The 27,490-nt window shown below is 35.8% G+C and overlaps 2 protein-coding genes across 2 annotated transcripts; both read left to right on the top strand.

Moving 5' to 3' along the window:
* Positions 1 to 4,593: 4,593 nt before the first annotated feature.
* LOC122091813 (U3 small nucleolar RNA-associated protein 6 homolog) lies at positions 4,594 to 14,045 on the top strand. Its single transcript, XM_042661962.1, has 6 exons — positions 4,594 to 5,227; positions 5,952 to 6,611; positions 8,402 to 8,860; positions 12,665 to 12,837; positions 13,055 to 13,238; positions 13,774 to 14,045. The coding sequence occupies exons 1-6, from the start codon at positions 4,823 to 4,825 to the stop codon at positions 13,861 to 13,863; spliced, it is 1,971 nt and encodes a 656-aa protein (XP_042517896.1). The 5' UTR covers positions 4,594 to 4,822; the 3' UTR covers positions 13,864 to 14,045.
* Positions 14,046 to 21,329: 7,284 nt separating this feature from the next.
* Positions 21,330 to 26,701, top strand: LOC122090791 (probable serine/threonine-protein kinase PBL23). The gene is made up of 5 exons (XM_042660513.1): positions 21,330 to 21,944; positions 22,310 to 22,488; positions 22,578 to 22,767; positions 23,170 to 23,561; positions 25,781 to 26,701. Exons 1-5 carry the CDS (start codon positions 21,824 to 21,826, stop codon positions 26,090 to 26,092), a joined length of 1,194 nt encoding a protein of 397 aa, XP_042516447.1. The 5' UTR covers positions 21,330 to 21,823; the 3' UTR covers positions 26,093 to 26,701.
* The last annotated feature ends 789 nt before the right edge of the window (positions 26,702 to 27,490 follow it).

Below are 27,490 nucleotides of genomic sequence, written 5' to 3' on the forward strand. Positions count from 1 at the left end.
TCAATCCAACACAAACAACCGTCTTAAAATTTTGTCCAATTGAGAATAGAGATTGCAAATTATCCCCAATGCCAGATCACCTCTCTACTTCATCAAAGAAAGGCCTAGTGTAGATTGATCCCGGTTGATTGGATAATCCTTATAATCAAGGCAAATTAGCTTTATATGTGATTTGATAGCGCCAGTATTACCCACAAAAACAAGCATTTTTCAAGTGTTATTACCTTGTTATGGGTTTACCGTTTGAAAACCTAACGATTTAGGAAGGAAGATGAGTGAAAGAGATAAAACTTGGTGAAAATGATTTTGAACATAGAGATACCAAACCTCTCACCAAACAAAAAAAAAAAAGAAGAAGAAGAAGAAGATACCGAAGAGGGCCTAGGTTGTGTGGTAAGCTTGATGAGGTACTAAATCAAGAACTTCCATGGGTCATTTTGCCACAAATTTCATGTTAACTAGGCTAGGAAGCTCCAACTCCCTTATCACCTTTGATGTCTTCTCAAACTACTTGTTTGTCATCAAGTTCAAGTGGGGGTTTCTTTTTGTATTTATAGATAAGAAGGAATTATCATTCACCACACAATTGGATTTCAGATCTCAATTCCTTATTTCCTTTGTGTCTTATGATGTGAGAGGTCTCTAAAATTTCTTATTTATTTGGATTTAAGTTTTCTGTGAATTGTTTATAGTTTTAAATTGTGGGATGACTGTATAACTACAATATATTTGTTTTGTTTTTCTTAAATTTTTATTTTCTTAGTTCAATGTACTCATTTGGATTTCCCAATTATCTGTCTCTTATTATTTTTTGATAATAGTGCCATGTATTTTTAGCTGTTGCAATGGACACAACAGGGAAATCACAGACTAGGTCAAGGGATATAGCTTCGTGGCCCAATGAAGTCTCACGTTATATGTTGGAGTGTCGCTTAGGACAACATAAAAGTTGAAGAGCGGAGATAATGACTTGAGGAAAGATCAATGGGCACTTAAAGAGGAATTCTTCATAACATATGAATGGGAACAATGTAGGAATCACTACTTAAAGCATTAGGAGACCACATAAGCAAAGTGGATAGGATGGAATGCTTCGAAATTGAGATTTGATGCACCTCAACATGTCAGGATTGAATTTGTGAATTTAATATCTACACAAATTTAATCATTTCTCTTACTTACTACATAACATTTTTGACATTGTGTATTGTATTGGTGCTTTGGTAAAAAAATGAACATAAATACTGGAAATAACATATAGTGCTTCCAATTCACTTGGAGGTTGGAGCTTGGTTTAAGAACTTAATTTTAGTCTCCTACTAGTGAGACCATGACTATCTTCGTAGTTGTGTTCCAAATATAGCCAAAGACGTTGTTCCAAATTATTAGGTTATTGATTTTATTGTTTATTTTGCAGATAAAGTATATCATCAAATAGTGTTAGTGAAACCAAAAGTTCCCAATTTCACTAATGTATAGGAACTTAAGATGTGACTGTCAGAAAAATATAACAGTTAGAATTTATAATTTTGTCCGGAACATGAAAAAATTATGTTATTGTTATCCGGAATTTTCAAAAGGAGGTTGTGGCTTATTCTCTTAGTGTGAACCTGTAGATCCACCAAATGGGGTCATTGTGACGAAAGATACTACTCCAACAACTGAAGATGAAAGAAATGTACAAATGGAACAAAAGAAAGAGCTGGAATTTTTTATTGAAGAGATCTGTAGTATGAAGAATACCCTGAATGTGATGGATCATATTATAATAGCTATAATAGTAGCAATTTTTATATATTTGAGTGTATAGCTAATATGTGTTTTAGTTTCCGAAGAACTATATGATTCCTTACTATTAATCCAGGAATTTGGTTCTATATATTTTGCAAGTATGTGTTTTTGTGTTTGGTTACATAATTCGTTGGAGTTTTATTTTGGATTTGACAATGAGTCCGTTGAGAGTGTTTATGTTGAATCGTATTTATTTTTAAGATTTTTCTAAAAACTGTTTGGTTACCCATCCTAATTTTTGTGATTCTTTTGAATCACCACTTAACATGGACTATTTATATGAGGGATATGATCATGTGTGTCAAATATGAGTTTTGCTATTTACCTTATTTCACAGATGAACTACATTTAGCTTTACAAGGTGTTTCAAATGAATTAATATTTCTAAGTAGAACCAACTCAAAAAACAATCAAACAATTTAAAAAAAGATAATCGCTTTTCACTATAAAGACTTTCTAACGAATTATGTAACTAAACACATCCCAAGCTATCCATGCTTACCTATATAAAAAAAAAAAAAAATAATAATAATAATTTCATCTATTCAACCAAATGATCTAAAGCTATTTATTTACCACACTTTTATTTCATGAGATGTCATTGTTATTTACTAAATCAAAAAACTCACCCATGAACTTCTTTTTTGGGTAAAACATCCATGAACTTCAATTATGGTTACAATGTGAAATTGATATTTAGGGATATATAATTTTCTCAAACCACATAGTGGCTCTTTATAAACCATCAATCCTTCTATTGGGTTTTAAATTACTAATTAAAAATTTTTAAAAAGGAAAATTTCTAAAATAGTTTAAAATTGTAGATAAAAAAGTTCATCATTCGAAACCATTTTTTGTTTTTGATTTGGTACAAATTTTAAAGGAATACACAATTATCTAGGAAGAATCAACAGACAGACTCCGATAATCGAATAGTTTTCCACTCAGAATCAACTAACAAACTCAGGGTAAACAAACAATTATTCTGGTAGGAAAATTGTTCCACAGAAACTCTCTCAAAGGAATTATGTTCATAATCAAAACATGTACCAACAGAATAATCGAACCAAACACGCCCTTGGAGATCTCTTAATGCCAATCAAATTCTTCAAATTCACCACAACTAGGGCAAGAAATGTCACAGGGCATAAAACTTCAATGATCAAACTATGACCCTAATTCCAACCCATCATCGGAAAAAAAGAAAAAAAATACTAAAATATAAAAGGAGGTACGGAATCGGGGGATGGAATCAATCGTGTCTGATTACTAATCGAAATCAGTCCCTAGAACCCTAGAATAGGTTCTTAAAACAAAAAACACGATGATTAATTTTTTTTGGAAAATTATCTTGTACCACCCCTGTTTTTGAAACTTATATGAGATACAACCCTAAAGTGTCAAAAATATCAAATGCATACCCTATTTTGAATAAATAATGTCTCTTACATCCATTCTGTCAGCTCCCAAGAGTCAAGTGATGATGTGGCACTGTTTAACTTTTTTAAAAGACAAGTTTACACTTTCCTCTGTGAGGTAAAAACACTCACCCCACGCAATAGATGAAGCCCCTTCTCCACCTTCATCTCCGATCGATTTCAAGTGAAACCCCCTTCTCTGATGCGATTTTAGGGATTTCAGCACATCACATAAACCTTCTCCTCCAATTGATTTAGGCATAAAAGGTGAAACCCCATTCTCCTTCGACAGGGTTTAGTAATTTCAGCCACGGGGTGAGTTTCTCCTCCGATTGATTTAAGGATTTAAGGTTGAAATCTTTGAAGGCGACCATAGGTCCAACAGGCGATGATTTGGAAGTTGGATTTGTTCTTCGGCAACTCTGTGATAATGCTAGATTTGACGCAACCGATGTATTGAATAAACTCAGATAGAAACATGCTCTTCCTTTTTATGAACATGCTGTTCCTTTTGGTTAGCTTTCAACTTATGGGGACGACCTTATTCCTATTTATGCCGTACCTCTAGTTTCACCCAGATTGGCCGATCTGATGATTGTGACACTTTATCCATGAGATTATTTCTTCCCTAAGTCAAGAACTCCCTCTCAGGATCCCTCATGCTGTCACTCAATTGGTTGGATAATTACGATGATCAATTTGGTTTTGGGTGTTGTTTTTATGACCATTTTTTTATTAGCAAGGTTCTTTTGAATGATGCTTACGAAGATAATTATAAGCGAAGGTGCACTTTATGGAGTAGACATCAACATTGGAAGAATTGCAGATTCATTTGCTATAACGTTGTATGGGAGCCTGCAGTTGTGAAGGTATTCCCTGCTACTTGCATTCTCCCCCCTCTTCCACCATTTTTGAGCCATTTCCATACATGATGTGGTTGTTTAATCATCTATTGCAGATAAATGCTATAAATGCTGCAACTGAGGCAGCTTGCCTGATTTTAAGTGTCAATGAGACGGTGAAAAATCTCAAGGTATTGTGAACTTTTATGCAGAGAGAAACCGATTTGAAGAGAAGAAAGAGAACTGCCATTCTCTAACCTTATATTTACTTTGAAGGTCAAAAGTGTAATTTTAATTTCTAAAGTAACGGTGTTAGACTTTAGGGGTACAGTTGATATTTTTCACACTTTAGGTTTGTATGTCATATAAGTTTTAAAAACAGTGGTGGTAAGATCATTTTCCAATTTTTTTTTTGTGCATGAATCGGCCACTTCAGATCGGACGAGTTTGGGATCAGTTATGGCCGATTCTAATCGAGTCACTGATCCGATTTCCGATTCTAGAAACCATTGGTATGGTGGAATAAAAAACCCAGACCCTAAAACATCTCTCTTAACGCTATATCCACCAACAGAGATTCAGTCCTTCACTCCCTCCAATGGCCGAATCCCCAACGCAACCCTGAATCCCCAACGCAACCCTGAAACTTCAGAGGCAACGAACCGAAGCGAAAGGTTGCATTCGAATCTTCCCGTCTCTCTTATCTCCTCTTCGCTTCTAAATTATCTGGAAAAAGAGCAAAAACAAAGTCGAATCTTCTTCTAATCGACAATGGCGGACGTGGTTCAGTATAGGCTAGAGCGCATGGTCGACGAGCTCGACGACCTTGAGCGTAAAGGTATCTTTACCCACCGTGAAATTGCAGAGATTGTAAAGAAGAGAAGGAATTTCGAGTACCGACTGAAGCGTCCGGGCCCACTCAAGGAGGATTTCGTAGCTTACATCGAGTACGAGAAGCAGCTCGATTCGCTCCGTCGCCTTCGCAGGAAGTCTGTGGTTCGGCAATTGAAGGAGAAGGGCAACAAGAAGTTGAGGAAGTCTGTCTCTGATTTTGCCGGCGTTTCTAGGATTCTGGAAATTTACCGTCTCGCTGTGATGAGATTTAAAGGCGACATCGATCTCTGGTTTCAGTATCTCGAGTTTTGCCGTGAACAAGGTCATGGAAGGATGAAGCAGGTATTTGGGGATGAGCTCGTTATCTTGTTTATGTGTTAATATTGTACTCCTTTGCAGACTTTTTTTTTCCTGCTAAACTGATGGGAGTTTATTAGGAAATGATGCTTTTATTTTCATAAATGGGTAATGGGATTAGATTCCTATGCTCTCGGATGGACTGAAATTTATTATGCATTTTATTTTATGGTCCTATAATAGTTTTGCGTTGCTGCTCAGTTTCTGAATTTTATTCGATTTGCGTCAGTATTTGCTTGATAGAATTGATATCTGGCTTGTACGCAGTAGTTTCCTTTGTCTGTTGAGCATTTTGTCTGTGACTTATTGGCTTATTGATATTGAAGACAAATTGGACCTTACAGCAAACCATCTCTCCTTGCATTAAGAGGGGAGAGGCATAAATTTGGAAATTCAGTCAGCAAAAATATTGAGTTTTTGAGCAATGTATTGATTTCTATGTCATTCTTAAATTCAATCTGATTAGTGCCTTCTATAATCAACAATCACTCTCTAGTCAATTGAGCTAGGCCTCAGAACAGGTGGTGACATGTTGAAACAGTTTCCTTAATGCTACTGTAAGTAATATTGTATGCAATAGTACATAGGGGAGATGTATATTTTGCCAACATTTTTATTATTTTTTTGCGTTGATTATGCCTAAGGCTGTGCTTAAACTAAATTATGATGCAGTCTAATGTATTGGAAATGTTTTGAAATTTCTTTGCAGGTTCTAGCTCAGGCAATTAGGTTCCACCCAAAGGTTCCTGGACTATGGATCTATGCTGCAGCTTGGGAGTTTGACCACAACTTAAACGTTGCGGCTGCTCGTGCTCTCATGCATAGTGGTTTGAGAGCATGCCCAACTTCAGAAGATCTTTGGGTTGAGTATCTCCGCATGGAGCTTACATATCTTAATAAGTTGACTGCTAGAAAGGCTGCTATAGGAGAAGAAAAGGGTACCCTGGCTCGTGATGGTGGAGATGCTGATGAAAAACAGTGGAGGGATGAAAACAAGGATTTGTTTATGGCCTTCAATGAAGAAAGAGAGAATGCTGATGGATCAGATGTCCAAAATGGGGAGGCTGAAAAGAAAGTAGATGTATTCCGCGAGAAAGGTTCAATTTTGCTTCGAACTATCTACAGTGAGGCAATTGAGGCTCTTCCATCAAGTATTAGTTTGCGAAAGCGGTTTTTAGAGATAGTAGATGCAACAGATTTGCAACATTCAGAAGAACTGAAGGAAGAGATAACAAGCAGCATGAAGAGAGATTTCTCAAATGAACCAGAATATTGGGACTGGCTTGCGAGACTTCAAATTAAGAACCCTGCGAATGTAAGAGGCATGAGCAAAGAAGCTATTATCTGTCAGTTGAATAAGGCTGTTGAGGTATAAATCTCTTGTGCTGATGGAGCCTTCTCTGTGAAAATTGTTTACCTATGTGCAGTTTCTAGTGATATTTTACTGTGGTTGTTTGTTTATGTTCTCTTTCTATGTTTCTCCTTTGCCATTTATTAGTTCTGGGGCTTTCCCAGTCTTGTGATTTGCTGGGGCTACATTTCAAAGAGATTTTATCCTTTAATAATCACTTGTGGAGACATATGGAAAATTTTCCTAGAACTTTGCATAACAAGTGCTTCTATCTGTTGATGTTAATTGGTGGATGACAATCAGGAAGAATGATTCTGCTTTTATCATCATATGGGGAGAAGTTCCAATAAGACAACACTATGTATTGGTTAAAACAGTATGCTATGACAAAACCAAAGTACTTCTGAAGATTGGATAAATAATTAATTCTGTATTAGTTTCAATAGCATACTGACAAAACCATAGTACTTCTAAAGAATTGATAAATATTTAATTCTATTTATCTTTGTTGTAATAAACTGTTTAATCAGCGATGATGTAACAAGACTATACTCTTTATCAGAAGACAATTTGCCAAGAAAGGCCCAAAGCTTTCAGAGTGTTCCATTACTACAAATAAGTTGCATGCTAGCCTTAATGATAGATGTAGGAGGGAGATATTCTAGATGTTAACATATTAAGCTAGCAAAGGTGATGTGGAGGGTTTGGGGAATAACTTTCTACATTATAATAGAGAAAAATAAAACTCTAATTTAAATAGAAATATAAAAATAGTTCATTCAGGCATCAGAAACATAACTCTCTAGTCTCATCAATTATTGGGAATAAAAGCCTTTTCTGCGAAGCAGGGGGTAAGGCTGCGTACACTTGCCCCTCCTAGACTCAACAGTATTGGGAGCCCCGTGCACTAGGTTGCTCTTTTTTTTTTTATTTTCAAAAACAAAATGGAACTTTCCATCCATTTCTATATGTACTTAGATATAATCTGAAGAGTGGTTTCTCTACCCAGCCTTGCTTGTCATGTGATTTTTCATTGCAGACTCACTGCTTTCAGTTCTTAAAATGTAAACAGACGAACTGAAAAGGGAAAAAAAATAAATAAAAAAATAAAAAAAAATTACAAAACAGTATCTGTTGATATGCATCAAAGATTTATGTTTTTGTGCCAATTTTGTAGACGGGTTGAATCAAAAGCCATATTTGCGCTGTTGTATTTTTTTATGTTCTTTTTCACTCGCACTTCATCAAATAATAAACATAGCCATGTGAGTGTTAAATTTATTAATTCATGAAAGAAGTGGATCAACTGGTTATTTGTAAGAATTTGTACCAGATGAAAGTTATTCTCCATATTTTCTCCTCCTGCTCATATAACATCAATCTCCATATGTTGCCTGATGGTGATATTGATATTATAAAACATGATGTTTCTCTTCTTTCGTGGAAACTATGGCTCTCAGCTTCTAAGATTGCAATTGCAGAATGCTGGCTTGTTACCCCTAATTATAGAGTTTCTTATGTGGTTCATCATCTGCATGTTGAGATGGAGAAGACAATAAAAGAACATGCTTAAAAATTTATTCAGGGCTTAGTTTATGTACTATGATTTTGACGACTGATTTGATGCTTTATGTGGAATCTCCTAGTATCTATTTGGCCTCTTCTATTGGATATGCACCTCCTGGCAGCCTCTGAAAACCATGCTTAATTCAAAATGCTGCTAACTTATGTAGGAGTAGTGAAACTATATTCTATTCTGTTTCTATGTTCTTCTAATTCTGGCTTCACATGCTTTTGTCTCTGTATAGATTTATGAGGAAGCCTTGACGGTTGTGCCTTCTGCAAAGATGTTTTCCCTCTATGCAAACTTTTTAATGGATATAATAGCTCCTGAGAGAAAAGATTCCCAAGATTCATGGTTTCCCAGTACATCCAGTAATGAGGTAGAATTCATATCACATCTGTTGAAGGCATATGAACTAGCTGAAACAATGGGACTCATTACAGAGGATCTTGGATGCCAATACATCTCTTTCTATCTGCAACTTGGGAGATTAGAAGAAGCCAGGAAGCTAGCAGAAAAGCTTTGTGATGGAACACTTTTTGGGGCAGCAAAATTATGGGTTTTAAGGGTTGCAATAGAGATGAGATGGATGACAAGGAAATCTGCTGCTCCGAGTAATGATGACTTGCGCTCTATCTTTGAACTCCTGAGAAATGTTTTGTCAAAAATTTCTATTTCAGAATCTGAGAGCTTGTGGATAATGGTATGCTGTCGATGCTTTTCTTTCTTTTTCTTTTAACAAAACTCTGATTCCAGCGACTCTGGGTCACTGTTAAGGTGGAAAGTTATCATTCTCCTTTTCCTGGTATTTGCTAAATGAATTTTCTCCAGTTATGCAATTCTCAATCCAGCTTTTGTATCCCTCTTTATTATTGTTAATTGTTGGATATGTCTAATGTATAGGCTTTGATCAAATCTGTACATTATGCAATATTTGTTATTTTTCCATCCACCGGAGAGTTGTGCAACATCTTCAATTATTTGCTTGTCTCAGGAGGATAATGTGGTTCTAGGCCACCTAAGTGATAGGTTTCAGAAACCAACGAGAACCAGAATCACAGTTTACAAAAAATCCCAGAATTATAGTGAAACCCAAGAAGATAAAATTCGAAATTCAAATAAAGGCGAGATCCTGGTCGAAGTTTTGTTTAACTAGGGAGAAGAGGATACTGAAATTTCAGAGTAATCAGATGGTCGGATTTTATGATCAGACCAAATCCTAGTTGATTAAGGAAACTGAAATTCCCAGAAAGCCCAGAATTCGATAACTAGGAATTAAGCCTAGAAGATTAGATTTTGAAATCGAGATAAAAAAAACAGAAGCACAGAATCGGAACTTAAAACAGAACCAGAGTCTTGAGATTATAGAAGAGTTGAACTCAGGGTGGAAACCTGAAATTGCCCCAGAAAAGAGAGATTCTAAACCTGAAACAGATCTGAGATTATAGACTATAAACCCAAACAGAAACTAGGAGAACTTCAGGACAGAATAGCAACTAGAAGATTAGAACTTGAATCAATCAAATAGAAACCAGGACTAGAAGATTAGAAGAAACACACCTGAGATAGGACACCTTTAATTCAATGGAAGGATAGAAACTTTAAACTTGGTAACAGGAAATTAACTAGAATCTATGACTAGAATCAGAACAGAAAAATGTAGAGGAATAGATGTGGAACATACTAATAACTAGGCAAAACATAATTAGAATGAAGAACTAGGATGTGCAAGTGAGTCTGACCTGTAACTTGAATGAAGAACAAAATTAAGTAGATAAACAAGAAGAGATATGAATTCCACCAGGAATCACCACCTGAACCCGCAGCCCTACCTGGAATCACAACCAGGTGTTCAACTGGTTAAAAGGTATACCCAGTTTACGTGGTTCCTACTTCCTGCTACTGCAGGGTCTGGGGAGGGGCATATGTTTGCAGCCTTACAGATGTAGACTGAAGGAGGAAAGAAAGAAGGCCAACCCAACCAGCCATCGGACCAGCAGTCAACCAGACCACAGTTCTGTTTAGGACTTGACAGTGGGCTGGGTATCGACCTGCTTTACTTCTCAGAATCAGATCATGCCTGGGATCTATTTAGGATATAAGGATGCTGCTGGAAACTTCTTGGTGGATAAGGAAAGATTCAGTTGAAGGCTATTTAGTAGTTTCTATTTCTATTTCTATCTTATAGAGATATTATGCTACATTTTATTAGATGGCTAAGAATTTGTTTCCTTTTTATTACTAGTTTCTAATTTGTAATGTTTCTAGGAGAGAGATCTTAGAATTGGAAGTCGTTTCTTTTTGAAATTAGTCTTTTATTATTTAATAAAGAGAAGGGGTTGGAGAAAACCCACGATTTGGACAAATTGATTGTTGGATTTATGCTGCCATTCTGTGAGACGTATGTCTGTGGGATGCCAAAACCCTAGTGGGAGACGGTGGGTTAGTGGGATTCAATAACCTAGGTTCGAGTGGGAGGCTTAATCATATCATGTCCTTTTATTTTCTATCCTTCTTCTTCCTAGATCACTATTTGGATTTTAGATACACCCTGCAATTTCTCCTTGTTATGCTGCTGTTTATTGATTGAAGAAGTACATCACCAAACCACCAGCAGAATCTGATATTGAAGCCACAGGCCACTGTGATTATCCTTTTAATTATATCCACATATTTACCCGATGCCCTTCTCTTCCCTAGGACATGCCATTAGCTCTCTAGGGACCATGGTTTTAAGTATCCGTGCGTATCGTGCCATATCGGCCGATACGTATCCGTATCGGTAGGCATTGGTATGATACATACCGATACGCTACGGGGAATTTTGGGCCTCTTTTTGTGTATCGGCGTATCATCGTACGTATCGTATCGTGCCGTACCGTATCGGTACCGATACGTACGATACTCTACGATACGAACTTTTGAAAATCTGAAAATTCTTCAGATGTACGTATCGGTACGTATCGAAGGTATCGTGCAGTATCGAGCCGTATCGTACTGTATCGGTACAATACGGCTACTTAAGTGTGAATTTTTTGTTGTTTGAAACAAACACTTCACACTCTCACCAACAGTTTTCTAGATTTTTTATATGTTATGTAAAAACAAATGTTCTACAACTTCCATGGAAATTTTTGATTTTTCTCAAAAAAATATATTTTTAAAATTTTTTTATTCCGAAATTAGTTTAAAAAAAAAAAAATAAAAATCCACAAAAAAAATTTTTTTTTTAGAAAATTTAGTTCATTCAACTCTTAAAAATAATGTCATAACTTATAATTACTAAATACATGATTTCAAATGAAACCCACATTTTTTCCCCAAAAAAGTGAGGGTTTCAATATTTTTTTTTATTTCTCAGATCTACTCAAATATATTGGTCCACACTTTGTTGATTTTTTATATGTTCTTTAAAAACATTTAATCTACAACTTCTATAAAATAAATTTAATTTTTCTACAATGAATGGGAGACCCACTACAATAAATATTTCGACTGGGGTAAATATTGTGCCTATATTCGACAAGTGCAGAATATCATCGTAGTTGTTCCTATTGAAGAAGAAGGTCCTAGCCAAGGATTTGAACCACCACGACACTCTTCACGGCACTCATCACAGTGGCAATGGCAATGAGGAAAGAAAAAACTGTAAGAAACTCAAACCTCATCATTTTGAACATTTTTAACTCAATATATTTGTCTATCAATACGATACCCTTTACTTAAGTATTTATGCATTCTACATGTTATATATAGCTTTTTTTAACTATTTTTTTATGCAAAAGTGTATAAAAATGTGTTCCCTATCCATTTATGTGCATATCTTTAGCGTATCTTAGCGTATCTCCGATACAATATGATACCTTCCGATACGTATCTTAATTTTGACCGCCCAATACGGTGACCGATACCGATACTTTAATCCTTGCTAGGGACTCTGTCATAGGCCTTTTCTAGGTCAGAATTTCTTCAAATTGTGCAGGTCTGTTCTATTAGAATAGACCACTCGACCTGATTTCTTGTCCATTCTGATCTGTCTGTTGCCTTTTGCCAACGAAAAATCCAGCTGGATCTGATACTAGGATTAAATTAATGGATCGGACTTCATATGGAAGTTTTGGGTTTCAGCCTTTTCTGTATGCTCTATGGCAAGCCATGCTTGGATCCGGGTAAAAGATAGTCCATGGTATCCAAATCTGACATGGTTCTATTTAACATCTGATAGCAACCAAAACTTTCCTCCAATGTAAATGGCTCTCATTTTTTCTGCGAATGGTTTCTGGGTCATTACAAATCTCAGGTATTAATCAGCTCCTTTTCACTCCCCATTTCTAGGCAACCTTCATGATGCTATATTTGCTTTCTCCAACAAACCTACATTATTTCTGTTTTGAATTGAGTTCTGCACAGTATTAATGGTCACAACTTGTGAAATGGTATACCTAGCATTGCAGTTCATATCGGAGCAATTTTATAGCATGTTCTTCTTCCTGTATTTTTTTTGTAGGCCCTGAAAATTTTTTCAAATAAAAAAGATTATTTTGACAAGCTGGTGCAGACATCTCTCGGTTCACTGGCTAGAGGTGGTGAGAGTGGTAGCCAATTCTCTCTTCCTTCTGCTATTGTGAACTGTGTTCTTGAGAAGGAAGGTATTCAACGAGCAAGGGAGATGTATAAACGGTATGTTGCTATGTTATGATTGTAAATCTGTTTACTCATTAATTTCACTGACAAAACCTTTGTCAAGACTTCGTTGTGGTGGAGATTTACATCCTTTTACCTACCTACTCATCTAAACTAGTTTTATGGTCCTAATTGTTCAACACATACTATCTTCTTTGTAATTAGCATTGTGTTTTTGTCATTAATGGCTGATGAACTCCCCCTCCCCTCACAGATTTCTTGCTTTACCTCATCCAAGTCTTGCAATCTATAAGAACTGCATCGAGTTGGAAATGAACCTTGCACTTGTTGGTGATAATGATGGTCTTGTAAATGCACGCAAATTGTATGAATCTGCCCTTGCAACTTACAGCCAAGACTTGAGATTGTGGCGAGATTATTACTCAATGGAGACTAAGGTGATATTCTTTCTGCTGTACCACTAGGGTATTTGTGCATGAGGATGGGTTAACAGAAAAGGACATCTTCCATTTTCCTATTGTCTGTATTGATCAATTGAAAGACTAATCCCATTCAATGGGACCTCCCAAGGAAATTTTCTAAATTCGCCGACCTTTGAGCTTTTGCACTTTTATGGCTCAGAAGTGCCGGATAAGTTGGATTGTTAGGACTATTCTGTTCAGGTAGTTCGACCAAGAGCTTCTAGGTGCATCCTTTTGAATTGTTGGCTGCACTTGCCCTACATGATCTACATTTGAGGACCATTCTTTCATCCTCTCTTGATTACTTCTCGCCTTCATATGCATTTTGGTAGTGGGTGGACTTTTTTTATTTAAAATTATATGGGTTGGAACATTTACAAATAACTAATGCTGTCTATCTGATGAGGATCTGATATTTATTTATTTTTTAATTTTATGGGTTGGAACATTTACAAATAACTAATGCCATCTGATGAGCATCTGATAGTCTTTTTTTTTGTCTTTTAAACAGGTTGGGACATCAGAAACTGCCAATGCTGTACATTGGCGAGCTCGAAAGACGCTCAAAGATGCTGCCAGCTTGATTGCTAATGATTTGTAATGTTTTTTCAATCTTATTGAGCCCAATTTTGACAGTTTGTGTTCAACCAAAGAAAATTTTGGCAGTTTAATTCCCTTATTTAAAAAAAATGAATGAGTGATATTTTACTATAGCTGAATCGCTTTGACAATAAACATTTTAAAGCAGAGAGTATACAGACTATGGTTTTCTTTTTTTTCTTTTTTTTTTTGTTTTTTATCAGCCAAAAGAAAACAAGTTCATTAATTTGCAGCATTTACATTACATACCATATCCGTCCTATATATGGGATTCCTGCTAGTTAGAGCTGTATAAGCTATAGATTTTAGTTCTCCTAAATACCTATTTCCAGTTATAATACAAAATCTAGGAGAAATAGGATGGTTATCCATCCCGCAACTTTAGAATAATTAGAGTCCTTGGCCATAAGGTTAAAAGTTTATTATATTTTTTGTCAAAATACAGCGTAAGGTCGTCCGCATCACTCCAAACCACGTCCACTGTACACTTCTTGGTCCTTGCTCATATCATCCCTTTTAGAAGGCCTAGAGCCTTCGTCTCACCACTTTTTCTTGTCAAGGCATAATTTGGCTCACATGATATACATTGTTTTTGACAAATAAAACCTATGGCCCATTCAGATATAGTCTTTTGCTTGTTTGTGACACTTGTAACAATAAAAGTGATTGTGTTCCGTGTCAATGACGGAAGTGTGGGATTTTATCCCAGTTAGATATCATTTGGGTTTCCTAATATAGTATACAGACTATAGTTGTTAGAGCCAACCCGTCTTAGGTACATTTCTGGATTCAAATTCTATTGTGAAAAGAGGGTGTACCTGATAAAATGGTAAGATTGCTTCATTGTATGTAGTGGTTGTGAGTTTGAGTCAGAAAACAGCCTCTCCTAGAAATGGGTACAGTGGTAGGAGCTTTGTGCATTGGGTATGTGCTCTTTTATAATTCTATTGAGAAACATGGTTAATTGGAGAATGTCATGAAATGAACCTCCTGCCCTAAAAGAATCTAGGCGGGAGAATGGAAGCGTCTCCTGCCCATCATCCAAGAAGTGTAAGGCTTCTCAATAAAAGAATGCCAAGTTTCTCTTGAAAGAGGGTTTCAAAAATCGGCTGGGATCGGTTTTGATTTCAGCCGCTCAGAATCAGTGGGCTTTCAGTTTAAATGGCCGATTCTAATCTGATCTGAATCAAAATCGGAATTTGTCACCGGTTGCTGTTCCTAAAACCCTGCTTGAAACAGAAGGGACCCAGGCAGAGAAGCATCGTTTGCCATTGAATAGATTGAAATATTCTTCTAGCAAATTAAATTTACAACCATATAAGCAAACCTCTCCGTTCATAAAATCATATTTGACGAGGAGAAAAATTTTCAAGAATCAAGAGGGTAAAGACCAGGAGAAATTTCAAAGAATCAAGAACATAAACAAAGCTACGTCGGTGACAAAGAAAATCATTTGATTCGGTTGCTGATTTGAATTAAAACTAATGAGGCCTTCTTATGGCCTTGGTTACAGCTTCACTACCACCAGCACCAATGGATTTCACCGCCTGCATGGCTCTTATTTTCTATTGATGGTGGTGACAGTGGAGTCGTTTCAAAGGCCAAGCAATGTGGGTCTGAACTCCAAACACTAATCTACTATAGTGTGTATATATTTATATGAATCCATAGCCCATAGATTAACTTAATATCAGCCGTTGATTACTAAGCCAATGAGAGAGAGAGTTTGTCTATGGTACGTGTGTGCTCACGACAAGATAACGGAATCTTAAGGTTTCAATGACTCGATCGGTTTGGTTTCGGTTTTTAGGTGCAATTTTGGTTTGGTTCAAGATATAAAATGCATAAACCAAAAAACATTGAATAGGAAAATTTTAGAAACCAAAATCGAATCGAATCAATTTGGTTTGGTTTTGTTTATTATTCTGTTTTGCATTCTTTTCCCATTTCGGTATTGTTAGGTTTCATTTTAGTTTATGCCTTATTTTAGGTGTTTGGGCCATTTTTTTTTTTGCATTTTCATCCACATTTTTCTTTTAAAAAATTTGGTAGGGTCATAATTTACCATTTTTTTTTCAAACATTAAAAATGAATAGAATTTATCATCCACATTGATTGAAATACTAAAAATGAATATGATTTTATCTAATTTCTTATTCCATTTGAAAATAGGTAATTTGATTCAGTTCAATGGTTTTAGTCATGAAATCAAATTAAACCAAACCGGTTTACTTTGATTTGGTTCTACTCAATTATATTCAATTGAGAGAGGGAGGGAGAGAGAGAGAGAGAGAGAGAGAGAGAGAGAAGGGAGGGTTTAAAAAGGCTTTATGTTCGGTTGTTCTATTTTAACAATCTTAATTTGTCTTAACTGAAGTTGGATTTTGGGTTGTTTTCCATGAGTAGCTGATTTTAAATCCAGAACCTACGAGATTTTGGTTCACACATAATTAGTAAGTTTCGTTATAATAAATAATATGAGAATGGGAATGTGCGGCCAATTAAATGGATCATACAACAACAATATTTTTGAAAATTCGATGGAATAAAATGCATACGGAATGATATAATACGTGCTTAATACGATTACTCTGTAAAAATCCGGAAACAAAAATACATACAAATATTCATTATGTAACAAGCATATATATCACCTGGTAAACAAAATAAGAATGCATACACTATGATATCGAATCACCCAAATGAGATTTGGATCAATATTTATCTGAGGCTGTGTTTGGATGTCAAGAAAAAAAACAATGAAAAGGAAAAAATTCTGATCGTTTAAAAGGAAAAAAAATAAACTATAAAATAAAACAAAATAAAATATGAGATGTGAAGAGAGACGTGGGATTTGTTTTTCAACAATCTTACTATTCTTTTGTATTTTCCCCAACCCCACAATACTTCACTATCCACTACCATTAAAAAAATGCGGTTGCACAACTACAAATCTCTCTCTCCAAATATCCAGAGTTTGAAACCACAGAGGCACAGATCGAACCTCCATGCTACGCGTTAATGGAACACCTCCATATGGACACTACAAAAGGCAGGGGTCAGATTTAGCTTTATTTTGTTATCTTTCCCTTTTTTTTTTTTTTTTTTTTTTGGGTTGGGTGGTGGGGAGGGAGACTAGAGGATTCAACTATTATTCGCTTATAATACACTTGTCCTTTAAATAGGCGTAATAGATCGATTTTTTTTTTTTGATTGATATGAAAAATTGCATAATTTTGATTGAAACATTTGGATACGATTAAAATACATATAATATAAACAAAATTTACTATGGTTTACATCAAAAGAATTTAATTATGAACAATAAATTTCACTCACATCAAAATGAAGAGTCTGTATTGCATTTATAATTTGAATTACTAAAATATAAAATTTAATCGAGTTGAGTTTTTCCTTGAAATGCTTTTAGAATCATATTCTAACTAGCCGTGACCGGCCAAAAGGTAAGCACCTCAGACCAACTCCGAACACAAAGGAAAAAGGAATCCTCTCTTCAAGAATCATTCCCATTGTAATTCTCATTCCAACATTTAAGCCTTACTTTCTACTTATCCACTTCCAACATAAAAAAGTGTGTTAATTGGAAAAACTTAAACCTTTGTGTGAGGGAAAACACTAAAATCAAATTTAGAAAATGATGAGATATTTTGAAACTTTATTTCAAAACACATATTACAACATTTGGATTTTTTTCCCTTTAAATTTTACGAGTTGGAACGTGAACATCTGCAAATTAACTAATGCAGTATATCTAATGGAGATATATGATTGTGCTTTCGTAAATTTTATAGGTTACATCCAGTAATGAGAAGCTTTCTACGGAAGAGTCATTGCATGAAAAGTGCCCCGTACTTTTTTTGCTCCCGTGATTGAGCTACTTAACTCTTTCTTAACATCTTTTCCTAATTGTTAAAGTTTTTCTTTCTATATTAGATGAACTGTGTTACAGGGTTTGTCTTATTTGATTTAGGGACCTCTCAATCTTTTTTCTAGTCTTCCCAAAGAAGGTTATAGGGGTTGCCTTAATCTGTATTTTTATGTTTTTCTTTTTCCTTAATACATACAAATTACCTATTGAAAAAAAAAAAAAAAAAAAAAGAAACAACTAATGTTTTATATAAGCAAGCTTGAAAGACACTCAAAGAGATGAGGCCAATTTGGCTGCTCATGATTTAATATGAATTTGTAGTCATATTCATGGCCTCCACTTTCGACATTGCCATCAGCAGGGCACAGCCGACTAGAGAAGAAAATTAAGAACTACTGGTTTGCAAACTGGTATCTTGGCAAACACAACGCATCTATCCGCAGCTCCTCTTGAATCCTTAGGGACAGCATTGGCGAAAGAGAAAAATTCCCATTTTTTTCTGCTGATTTCGCAAAGAAAGTATGCTATGGGATTAGCTAGTATGCTTGGAAGTTAAAAGTGTTGAGTTATTACAACCCATTTGAATACTTAAAAGTATTTCAAAGGCCTCCCATGGCCAAAACACACCAATCTCTTTGGCAACAAAGACCTTTTGGATGCTGTAGAGACTTTTACTAATTTGATTTCCAAGACCTCTGGCTTCTGCCTCATCTTCAATACCTGCCAATCCATGGCCTCAGCTAAAGAAGCCTTTTTTTTTTTTTCTGAAAGATTTCTAAAGGAACCCAGACAGAGAAGCATTATTTGCCATAGGAGACTGAAATATTCTTCTGGATCAATAAGCAAAACAGAAGAGAGAGAAAAGAACATTAATTTAAGAACATAAAAAAATAAGCTATATATACCAGGCTCAATTCTAATAGGAATTTCAACTTACAAGTGAAGTGATCATCACAAAGATTAATCATTCATTAGGTTGTTCTCCAATGTCTATATTCTGCTAAAAATTAAATTAATTAATGAGGAAGTAGAGCCTCGCCTTGGGAACAGCTCCATCATCACCACCACTAGAGGATTTCACAGCATGGTGACCTTCCATCCTTTAGTGGAGGTGACATTGGAATTGTTCAGAGGAGGAGTGATCGATAGTGTCAGGTCGCAACCCTAATATACACTTATATATGTATCCATATCCCATAGATTAAATAGGAACAGCGGATTCTGTTAGGGTGCTGGTTACGTGGAGGAGGAGCAGAATATATGCGGTCGTTGTATGTAGTTATGCAGTTATGTATGCAGTTGGTGTAGTCGGATCGTTATATAACTTAGTTAATCTCCTTATTTATTAATTCAAAACAAAGATCAAGGAATAAAATAACTGAGTGATACCTAACTGTCAGTGTGGATCAGGTTCGGGCCGATCCACATAGATAGAATTCATCACGAGTTGGCTTTGGGTAGATTTCATCTATACGAATCAATCCTGTACAAGAATGATTTTTATACGAGAACTTGATCCACCCTCAAATCGATGAGCTTAACGGTTTTTTTTCTGGTTTGGATGCCAATCAAAGTACATGCATCTGGCAATCAGAAATCATGATTCATTATGCCAATCAATGAACATGGTTTGCGCCATTTTGGTGAACTCATGGGCTTCATGTAAAGTTTAAGGTCTATGGATGCTGGTTCCATTTTGATACACTAGCTTTGACAATGTTGGAACTTGGCTGGTAACGGACAGGGAAATACAATACATGGAATAAAATTAAAATGGAACCCATTGAAACAAGTAAAAAACAAATAAAAAATTAGGGGGTGGGAATGAAAATATAATCAAAGAAGCCCAGGAAAATTCATCCCTCCAAAAAAAAAAAAAAAAAAAAAAAATTGAGGAAATTTCTTTATTACACAGACCATGTTACTAATTAGATAATGAATCATTAACTAAAAATTGGGGAAAATTTTCCTTAATCGCACGTCACAAGCAGTGAGGAGTCCCACATGGACATCAATAAGGGTGAGTTTTCTAGATTTTTATATGGGTGATCATAGTTAGCAAATTCGGATTCGGGAATTATTCGGGCGGAGAATTATTCGGAATAATTCGATTGATTAATTTAAGGATTCGGTCAAAAAAGCGGTAAAAAAAGTGGACAAAATAAAAATTGGAGTCGGATTCGGATTCGAGAATTATTCGATTAAAAAATAAAATTCAGGCCAAAAATTCGGATATTATTTTTATAGTTTATTGTTTATTTTGTATTTATCAAGTTATTAACTTGATTTGTATACTTAGAAAGAGCAAATTACTTTATACAATAAAGTAAAAACTATGAAAAAATTATCATTGAGCGATGGAAGCAATGGTTATTGTAATCCAATTTCTACTCATGAAATAGATTAAGCCCCAAAACAGTGAAAGCAAGATTACAACTACAATAAAATAAATAAATAAATTGATCACAAAAAATTTTTACTATTCTTTTGCTTGGGTTCACAAGACCCATATTGCACTAAGACACATTAATTTTTCAAAATTAAAGCAACAATTTAAAAGAAGATTGATTGATACGGCGATATGAATCTGTCCTGGTCCCCCAGAACCTCAAATTATCCATCAAGACTTGATATCTCCCCTATCTTAGGATGAACTGATGAAATTATGGGAAAGAAATGAAACAAAGAGTAAATTCGTACGATTGTTATAGAAGAATTAGGTGAAAAAAAAAGATGAGAAGAATGAGGTGGAATTTTGTGGGAGAAGAAGATGAAAAAAAAAAAAAAAAAAAGAAGAAAACTATTTCGGTGGTGGGTACTGTGGGTTTCATATATGACGTTTTGTTTTGTTTTGGTTTTTTTTTTTTTTTTTTAAATACTGTTTAAGTGGACCGAATAATTCGGTTCGGCTTGAATTATTAGCGTTTTAAATTCAAATTAGTAAAAAGTGCGTTTTACCAAATTTTATTTTTAATTCAGATTTGATCAGAATTTTTGATTTAATTAGGAAAAATTCGGTTCAGCCGAATAATTCCGAATTGTTAACTAGGTGGGTGATGGCATCATTTTGAAGGGAGCATTCATTTCCCCTTAAAAATTAATTATATATAAAATATATATATATATATATATATATTTTGATAAGACTGCATTATCATTACACATCATCTACAGGACCTTTTCTTTTCTAAATAAGAGTCCTTATTATATCTACCCGAAAATTAAGCAAGTCTTGTTTCTTGGTTGTGGTTTTTCTGTTTCTCTTCTTTCTCTTCAGCCGGCTGTTCACAAAGCGTGTAGATGGTATTGGACCCGAATCACCTGACCCGCTGGAAATACTAATCACTTCCCCCTAAATTTTCACATCAACGCGGACAAGATCAGATATGTATGATCTGTGAAGTCTTTCACAGCTACTGTTCGGGTGGACAGGATCAGTGGGTCAAACCATAGCACGGCCTTCTGCTATCTTGGTTTGTATCTAAAACTGACCCGACCCGAATTCGCACCATATAAAGAATATAAACGGAAAAAAAGGTGGGAAGTTTCAAAATCCGTAAATACTTGGAAAGGGCGGAAAGGGAAAGAACACTCAAGAAACAAAGTAGTTGAAACTTGACGGGCGTCCGCGTCTCTTCTCTCTATCTCTCTCTGTCTCCTACCTCACAAGATAAGTCCAAAAGATGACTAAATTTGGCAAAGAGCTACTGCGTCAAAGCCCATTTCCTGATTTTATGGTGGGGTTTAGGAAGATTGAGGAAAACCAATGCATATGGCTTCTTGTTCCTCAGGAACCAGGGAAATTTTTTCTGCCCGGAGTTGAAATTTTCCGGTTTCTCTGCAATTCCAAGCCACATTCCCAGATGCGATTAATTTTTTCGATCTTGTTGTCTGGGTTTGTCTTGTTATTATCCTAATTTTTTCCATCCTCTCAGCATGGGTCTAAATTTGTAATGGTGATGGTTGTTCCCCTGTTGTGGTGGTGGTGGTGCTAATACTAATTTCTTATTTTACCGGAAAAAGAAGATTTTTTTTTTTTTTTTTGATTAATCAAGGTTCCGGGTAGTGGAAGATGAATTGCTTTCCTTGCTGTAAGCCGGGTGATAAGGGGCCTTCATTGAAGAAGAGCAAGAAGGAATTGAAAGACGGGGGTACATTAGCCTCATTCATCAAAAGAATCTCTTTCAAGTCTGGTAGGATTCTGTTTCGACGTCAATCTTCCTTATTAACGGAATTAAAAACGGGATTGATTTCCTTCTGCCATCAAGATGACATGATTGTATTGATGCCCTCATAATGTTTGATATTTTGATTGAATGGGATAATTTTAACATATTTTTTTTTTTATTTTAAATTCAAACCTGTCTAATTACCTAACTGGTGACATGAAACGGTTATATTCCTCGAATCATTCTGGAAGAACAAAGTACAATGGAACCAAACTGAGATAATAGATATCCTGATATGGTTCTTAATTTTCTTGCTTCTTAGATGAATCTCAAAGTTAGATAGACACCTCACGCATTAGGTAGTACTTACAAGTATTCTTGCTGTGCAGAAAGTTCCAGGTTGAAGATAGCTGACGAGATACTGAAACTTGGAAATGGAAACATTGCCGCCAAAACCTTCACATTTCGTGAGTTATCAGTTGTAACTAAAAATTTCAAATCTGAATGTCTGCTGGGAGAAGGCGGCTTTGGGAGAGTGTACAAGGGACTGATCGAGAGCACAAACCAAGTACTCTCTCTCTCTCTCTCTTCTTTTCTCCACATTGAAAAATCAAAGGCAATTAACTGAATCAGCTGAAGTAATGCTAAATTTCTCAGGTTGTAGCTGTTAAGCAACTTGACCGGAATGGATTGCAAGGAACCAGAGAGTTCCTTGTGGAGGTTTTGATGCTGAGTCTTCTTCACCACCCAAACCTTGTGAACCTGATTGGTTATTGTGCAGAAGGCGAACAAAGGATTTTAGTGTATGAATACATGCCATGTGGGTCTTTAGAAGATCACCTTCTGGGTATGATATATTAGCTTTATGTAACTTTCCGCAACCTGAGGGCACTTTTGCACCTTTCTATTGTATGAAAATCACCTTCGCATTCTGTTCACTCCTGGTAGAAGATAAAGCATCATATGTGGTGCAGATGCAAGTGCAGGACAGACCCTTTGAAGGATAACGCTAGGAGATCTCTATAGCCAAGGAAAAAAAGTGACTTGATTCCAACCTAACAATCTTTACCACATAATTTAGGTGTCTCTACATCAATAGGAAAGACCACTATGCATACCTATGTATTTGGTTGGTCATCCTTTCTCTATAAGATCCAACCGGTGCATTTTATATTCCTTCTTTCTAGTATATCTCTCGGTATAAGTTCTTTACAGTTATGGTAATTACAAGGCTACCCTGATGTTGCAGATTTGACTCCAGAAAAGAAGCCTTTGGATTGGAATACCAGGATGAAAATTGCTGTAGGTGCAGCCAAAGGTCTTGAATATTTGCATGACACAGCTGACCCCCCAGTGATTTATCGTGATTTTAAAGCATCTAACATACTATTAAGTGATGATTTCAATCCAAAACTCTCTGATTTTGGTCTTGCCAAGCTGGGTCCAACTGGTGATAAAACCCATGTGTCTACAAGAGTGATGGGGACCTATGGCTATTGTGCACCTGAGTATGCAATGACAGGTCAGTTGACAACAAAGTCCGATGTGTACAGTTTTGGAGTCGTGTTTCTGGAGATAATCACAGGAAGGAGAGTTATTGACAATGCAAGACCTACATCCGAACAGAATCTTGTTACTTGGGTATGTCTTAATAATTTAATCCACAAATAAACAGTCTCTTCTAATATACTGATATCAGTAGTGATAATAACAAATTCAGTAACTTATAATGTTGATTAATCAAATAAGGATTTGTCCTTAAGAAAGTCTATATAACTTCCTAGTGTAGTTGGTGAGCTGTGGTGCACAAAAAGTCCACGCTCACCAGGAGGTCTTGAGTTTGAGCCTCCTGGCTGTTATCTACATCCCCTCCCTACCTATCAAAAAAAAAAAAAAATCGATCCCACTTTGTGTGTTTCTTTATGACCTTCCTCCTTATAGCTCATCATGGATTATGACATCTAAGTGTGATTGCTAGTTGCACTTAGTATCAGATGTTCAAATGTCATTGCTTTGCTTGTACTGCTGCATTACATAATTTTGTTTTACTAGTGCAAATACTGCGTTGCAGCATCTATATTATCACCTGTATGCAAGTACATATTTGTGTGGTGAAACATTAAACTAATGTTAGTGATCCGAGGTGCCTTGTTCCATAGAAATATGTCATACTTCCTGACCTGAAAAACAAAATGAAGGGAAAGAAAATACAAGCTTACATTATGATTTATGATCATAGATCTTTAATGTGATCTACACTTGGTATGATGAGATGATTGGTGAATATGCATATGCAGAGATGGTAGTTTATTCATCTCCTATTATAAACTTCATGTCAAAATGCGAGTAACTTAATTTTTAGCTACCACCCATGTAAATCTGAGAGTGTTGTTACCAGAAAATGGTTCAAAATCCACCCCTTCCTTCCCACTTGCCAGCTAACTGCCCTTGCATTAGAATATGGGGTAGAGAAACCATTTTTCTTGTATTTTTGTAGTTAAGCAATTTATTTGGCATATCAAATGTTACTGTCATTGTATGATATCTTGTTGCAAGCAATTTGTTCTGTGAAAGCCATCAGATTTGTCTTTCTACCAATTAGTTATGCATTGATGAGTTCTTAATGTAGACTGGGATAGGGAGTCTAACCAAGTCTCAACTGTAGGATCTTTCTATCAAAAGAACCACTAGAATAGAACAGCAATACAAATAGATCAGAAATAATGAAGAAATCAGTTCTGGAAATTAGGCCGTCGATTCCAGAAGTGAAGGATTCTGTGACCAAAATATAATCAGATATGAAGAGACATAACAGGTACTGATATGGAGTAAGAACAGGTCATAAATCATGAATAAACACCATAGGAAACCAAGGAAATTAGAGTCAGTCTATCGATTTCAAATATGGGTAGAATAGGTCACTAGAAGACAAAATTTGGGAGATTTCTAATATCTCTTGAACACTTTGAAAGAAAAGGTTCCCCTTTGGGTCGAGTTCCCCCTTAGGTAGGGCCTAACTTCGATCCAAAAATCAGCCAAAACTGATGGCTGGTTAGGTCTGGGCAGGTTCTGAAAATTACTAACAGAGTATGCAATTTTCTGGGCAGAACTGAGAAGGAAACTGAATTTAATACCTGTAAGAACTTAAGCAGATCAGTAACACTTTGTGTAGTTGAAAGAAGAAGAAGATGAGTTAAGGAAGAGGACCTCTTGTGCTTCACACCGCTGAGAGTCAATTGGATCAAACACCAATTCCATCAGCCTTGATCAAACACAAGACAAATCTCCATGTAGAAGACAATAGGAACAACCATTAATTTGTTTATTAAAATCATCTAGGCCTTTAGGAGCTCTTCTTTATTTATAATGTTAATGGGGGAGGGAATTACAAAATAGAAGGTTCCTCAAAAAGGAAACCAGATATTCTCCTAATACAATAGCTACTAAAAACTGAAATTAGAAACTAGTTGAAAAAGGAAACTAACTACTAAGGACTTGACTCAATTAATAACTTAACTCATAAGGAAATAAATATAACTCAAATCAAGCCCAACTAGAAAGGAAACTAATGAAAATGGAAACTAACTAGTAATCCCGTACTCAATCTTAGAGCCCCCTTTTTAGACCCATAAAAGTGGTCTATCACACTCAAAACACATGGGATCAAAAGCCTAACATGTATAGAACCCAACCATAGGCTTATTCCTAATAAAACAAACATATTTTGGTAATTAATCTGCATCAGTTCTCTCATCCCTTTTTATACTAAGATGTCCTTGTGCATTATATATTCCATGGCACATTTTTCTGAATCTATTTTCCAAGCCATGGCTTAATATCAGCTCTCGTCCTGTTTGCAGGCACAACCACTTTTTAGGGATAGGAGGAAATTTACATTAATGGCGGACCCACTTCTTGAAGGAAAATACCCCATAAAGGGCTTATACCAAGCTCTCGCGGTTGCAGCCATGTGTCTCCAGGAGGAAGCTAGCACCCGGCCATTGATCAGTGATGTTGTAACTGCTCTCGAGTATCTAGCTGTACCAAATAGTGAAGATGAAAATACTAAAGACACAACGAATTCATCTCCTATTGATAGAGATAGTTTTTCAGATGCTAGAACACAAGGTGATGTGGATAGAGAAGAAGGAAGTGTTGCCCATGGACTGTAGCTTTGTTGCAGAATAATGAAGGCAATTGCAGTTAGGCAGCAGGATAAATCAAAACTCATGTACCTTTGGAGAGGATGGCGCTCCTCTCTCTCTCTCAATCCATATGTGAGTAATGATCATAGTGAAGAGACATGGTTTCAGAGCTCAAATTTAGAAAATTAACAGATTAAACAGTTGGTGCAAGTATGGTTATGGGCAGTTTGATAGCGTGACTGTTGGTTTATGAGCTGCTGAATTCTATAGTGTACTCATCTACAAATGGCCAAATTGGAGGACAAATGATGGAACTGTGTTTGCTAGGCCTCCTTACCGATTTCTTCAAGTCAAGTGGAAAGATGGGATGTGCGACAAGTGCCTATGATTTGCTTCTATTTGAAAATCCAGTTTGTTTCGAGCCTTAACTCTCCATCTTGTTATGGTAAGAATTATGTATAAAACCAATCAACCAGACTCAAAGCTGCAATTTAATGATGATCACAAGTGTCCATTTTATAGACTTTCTTTGAGTTTTGTTGCCTCGGAAGTTCAATGTGCATTTAACTTTGTTTCAATGATCATTGGACACAAATTCTAAGATTCATAATATAGATATGGTTCGTGTGGTTAAAATCAACTTTTTTTTAGTCTGAATTTTTGCCTTATTGAAGAGCGCATCTATTTTTCAAACGGCGTAAGTTGTTACTATTCTTCTAAAAAGGAAAATGGCTGGCAAAACAAACAATGGGTGTGGATACTAATGTTCGGTGTAAAAAATGGGCATTGGTAAGAATACATTATGTGTTTACTAAGGTTCCTATTTACATGAACCATTGTATGAATGCACCTTTATATGATCACATTGATTGGCATTCCTCACCATGTGATAGATTGCTTCCCTGTTTCCATTCTAAACTTAACCATCCAATAGTTATATGAATACACACCAAAGCTTGTAAGGAAGGCATTGCTTTGTGTTCTCTTTTTAGCAAACCCTAAATGGAACTGTGGACTTGTGATAAGGGGTGGGGTAGGCAAGTTTTGTAAATACCATGGCAAAACTAGTTTTTAAAGAGGATTAGTATCAATGAATTGTCACTTTTCCTATGTGGATCATATAAGACAAATAATAATGATGATAGATGACATCATTTTATGATATAGTTATGCTCTTACAGGACAAATTTTTGTCCCTTTTATACAATAGAGGGCAAAACCGCCATAGTTTAGTCTCACACAGATTAAAATCCTTTCTGAATAGTGGCATGAGTTCCCCTTGTCATAGAATTTTACTAATATGACCATGTTGTATTTTTAGGAATGACATAAAGAGTTCAAATAGCTTAAAAGGAGACAACAAGAAGTTAGACCCACTATCCTAAGATTATTTTTCTACTTTTTAGTGTATTTTTCCTGATTAAG

Source organism: Macadamia integrifolia, chromosome 10, assembly GCF_013358625.1.
Source record: "Macadamia integrifolia cultivar HAES 741 chromosome 10, SCU_Mint_v3, whole genome shotgun sequence".
Lineage (NCBI taxonomy): Eukaryota > Viridiplantae > Streptophyta > Magnoliopsida > Proteales > Proteaceae > Macadamia > Macadamia integrifolia.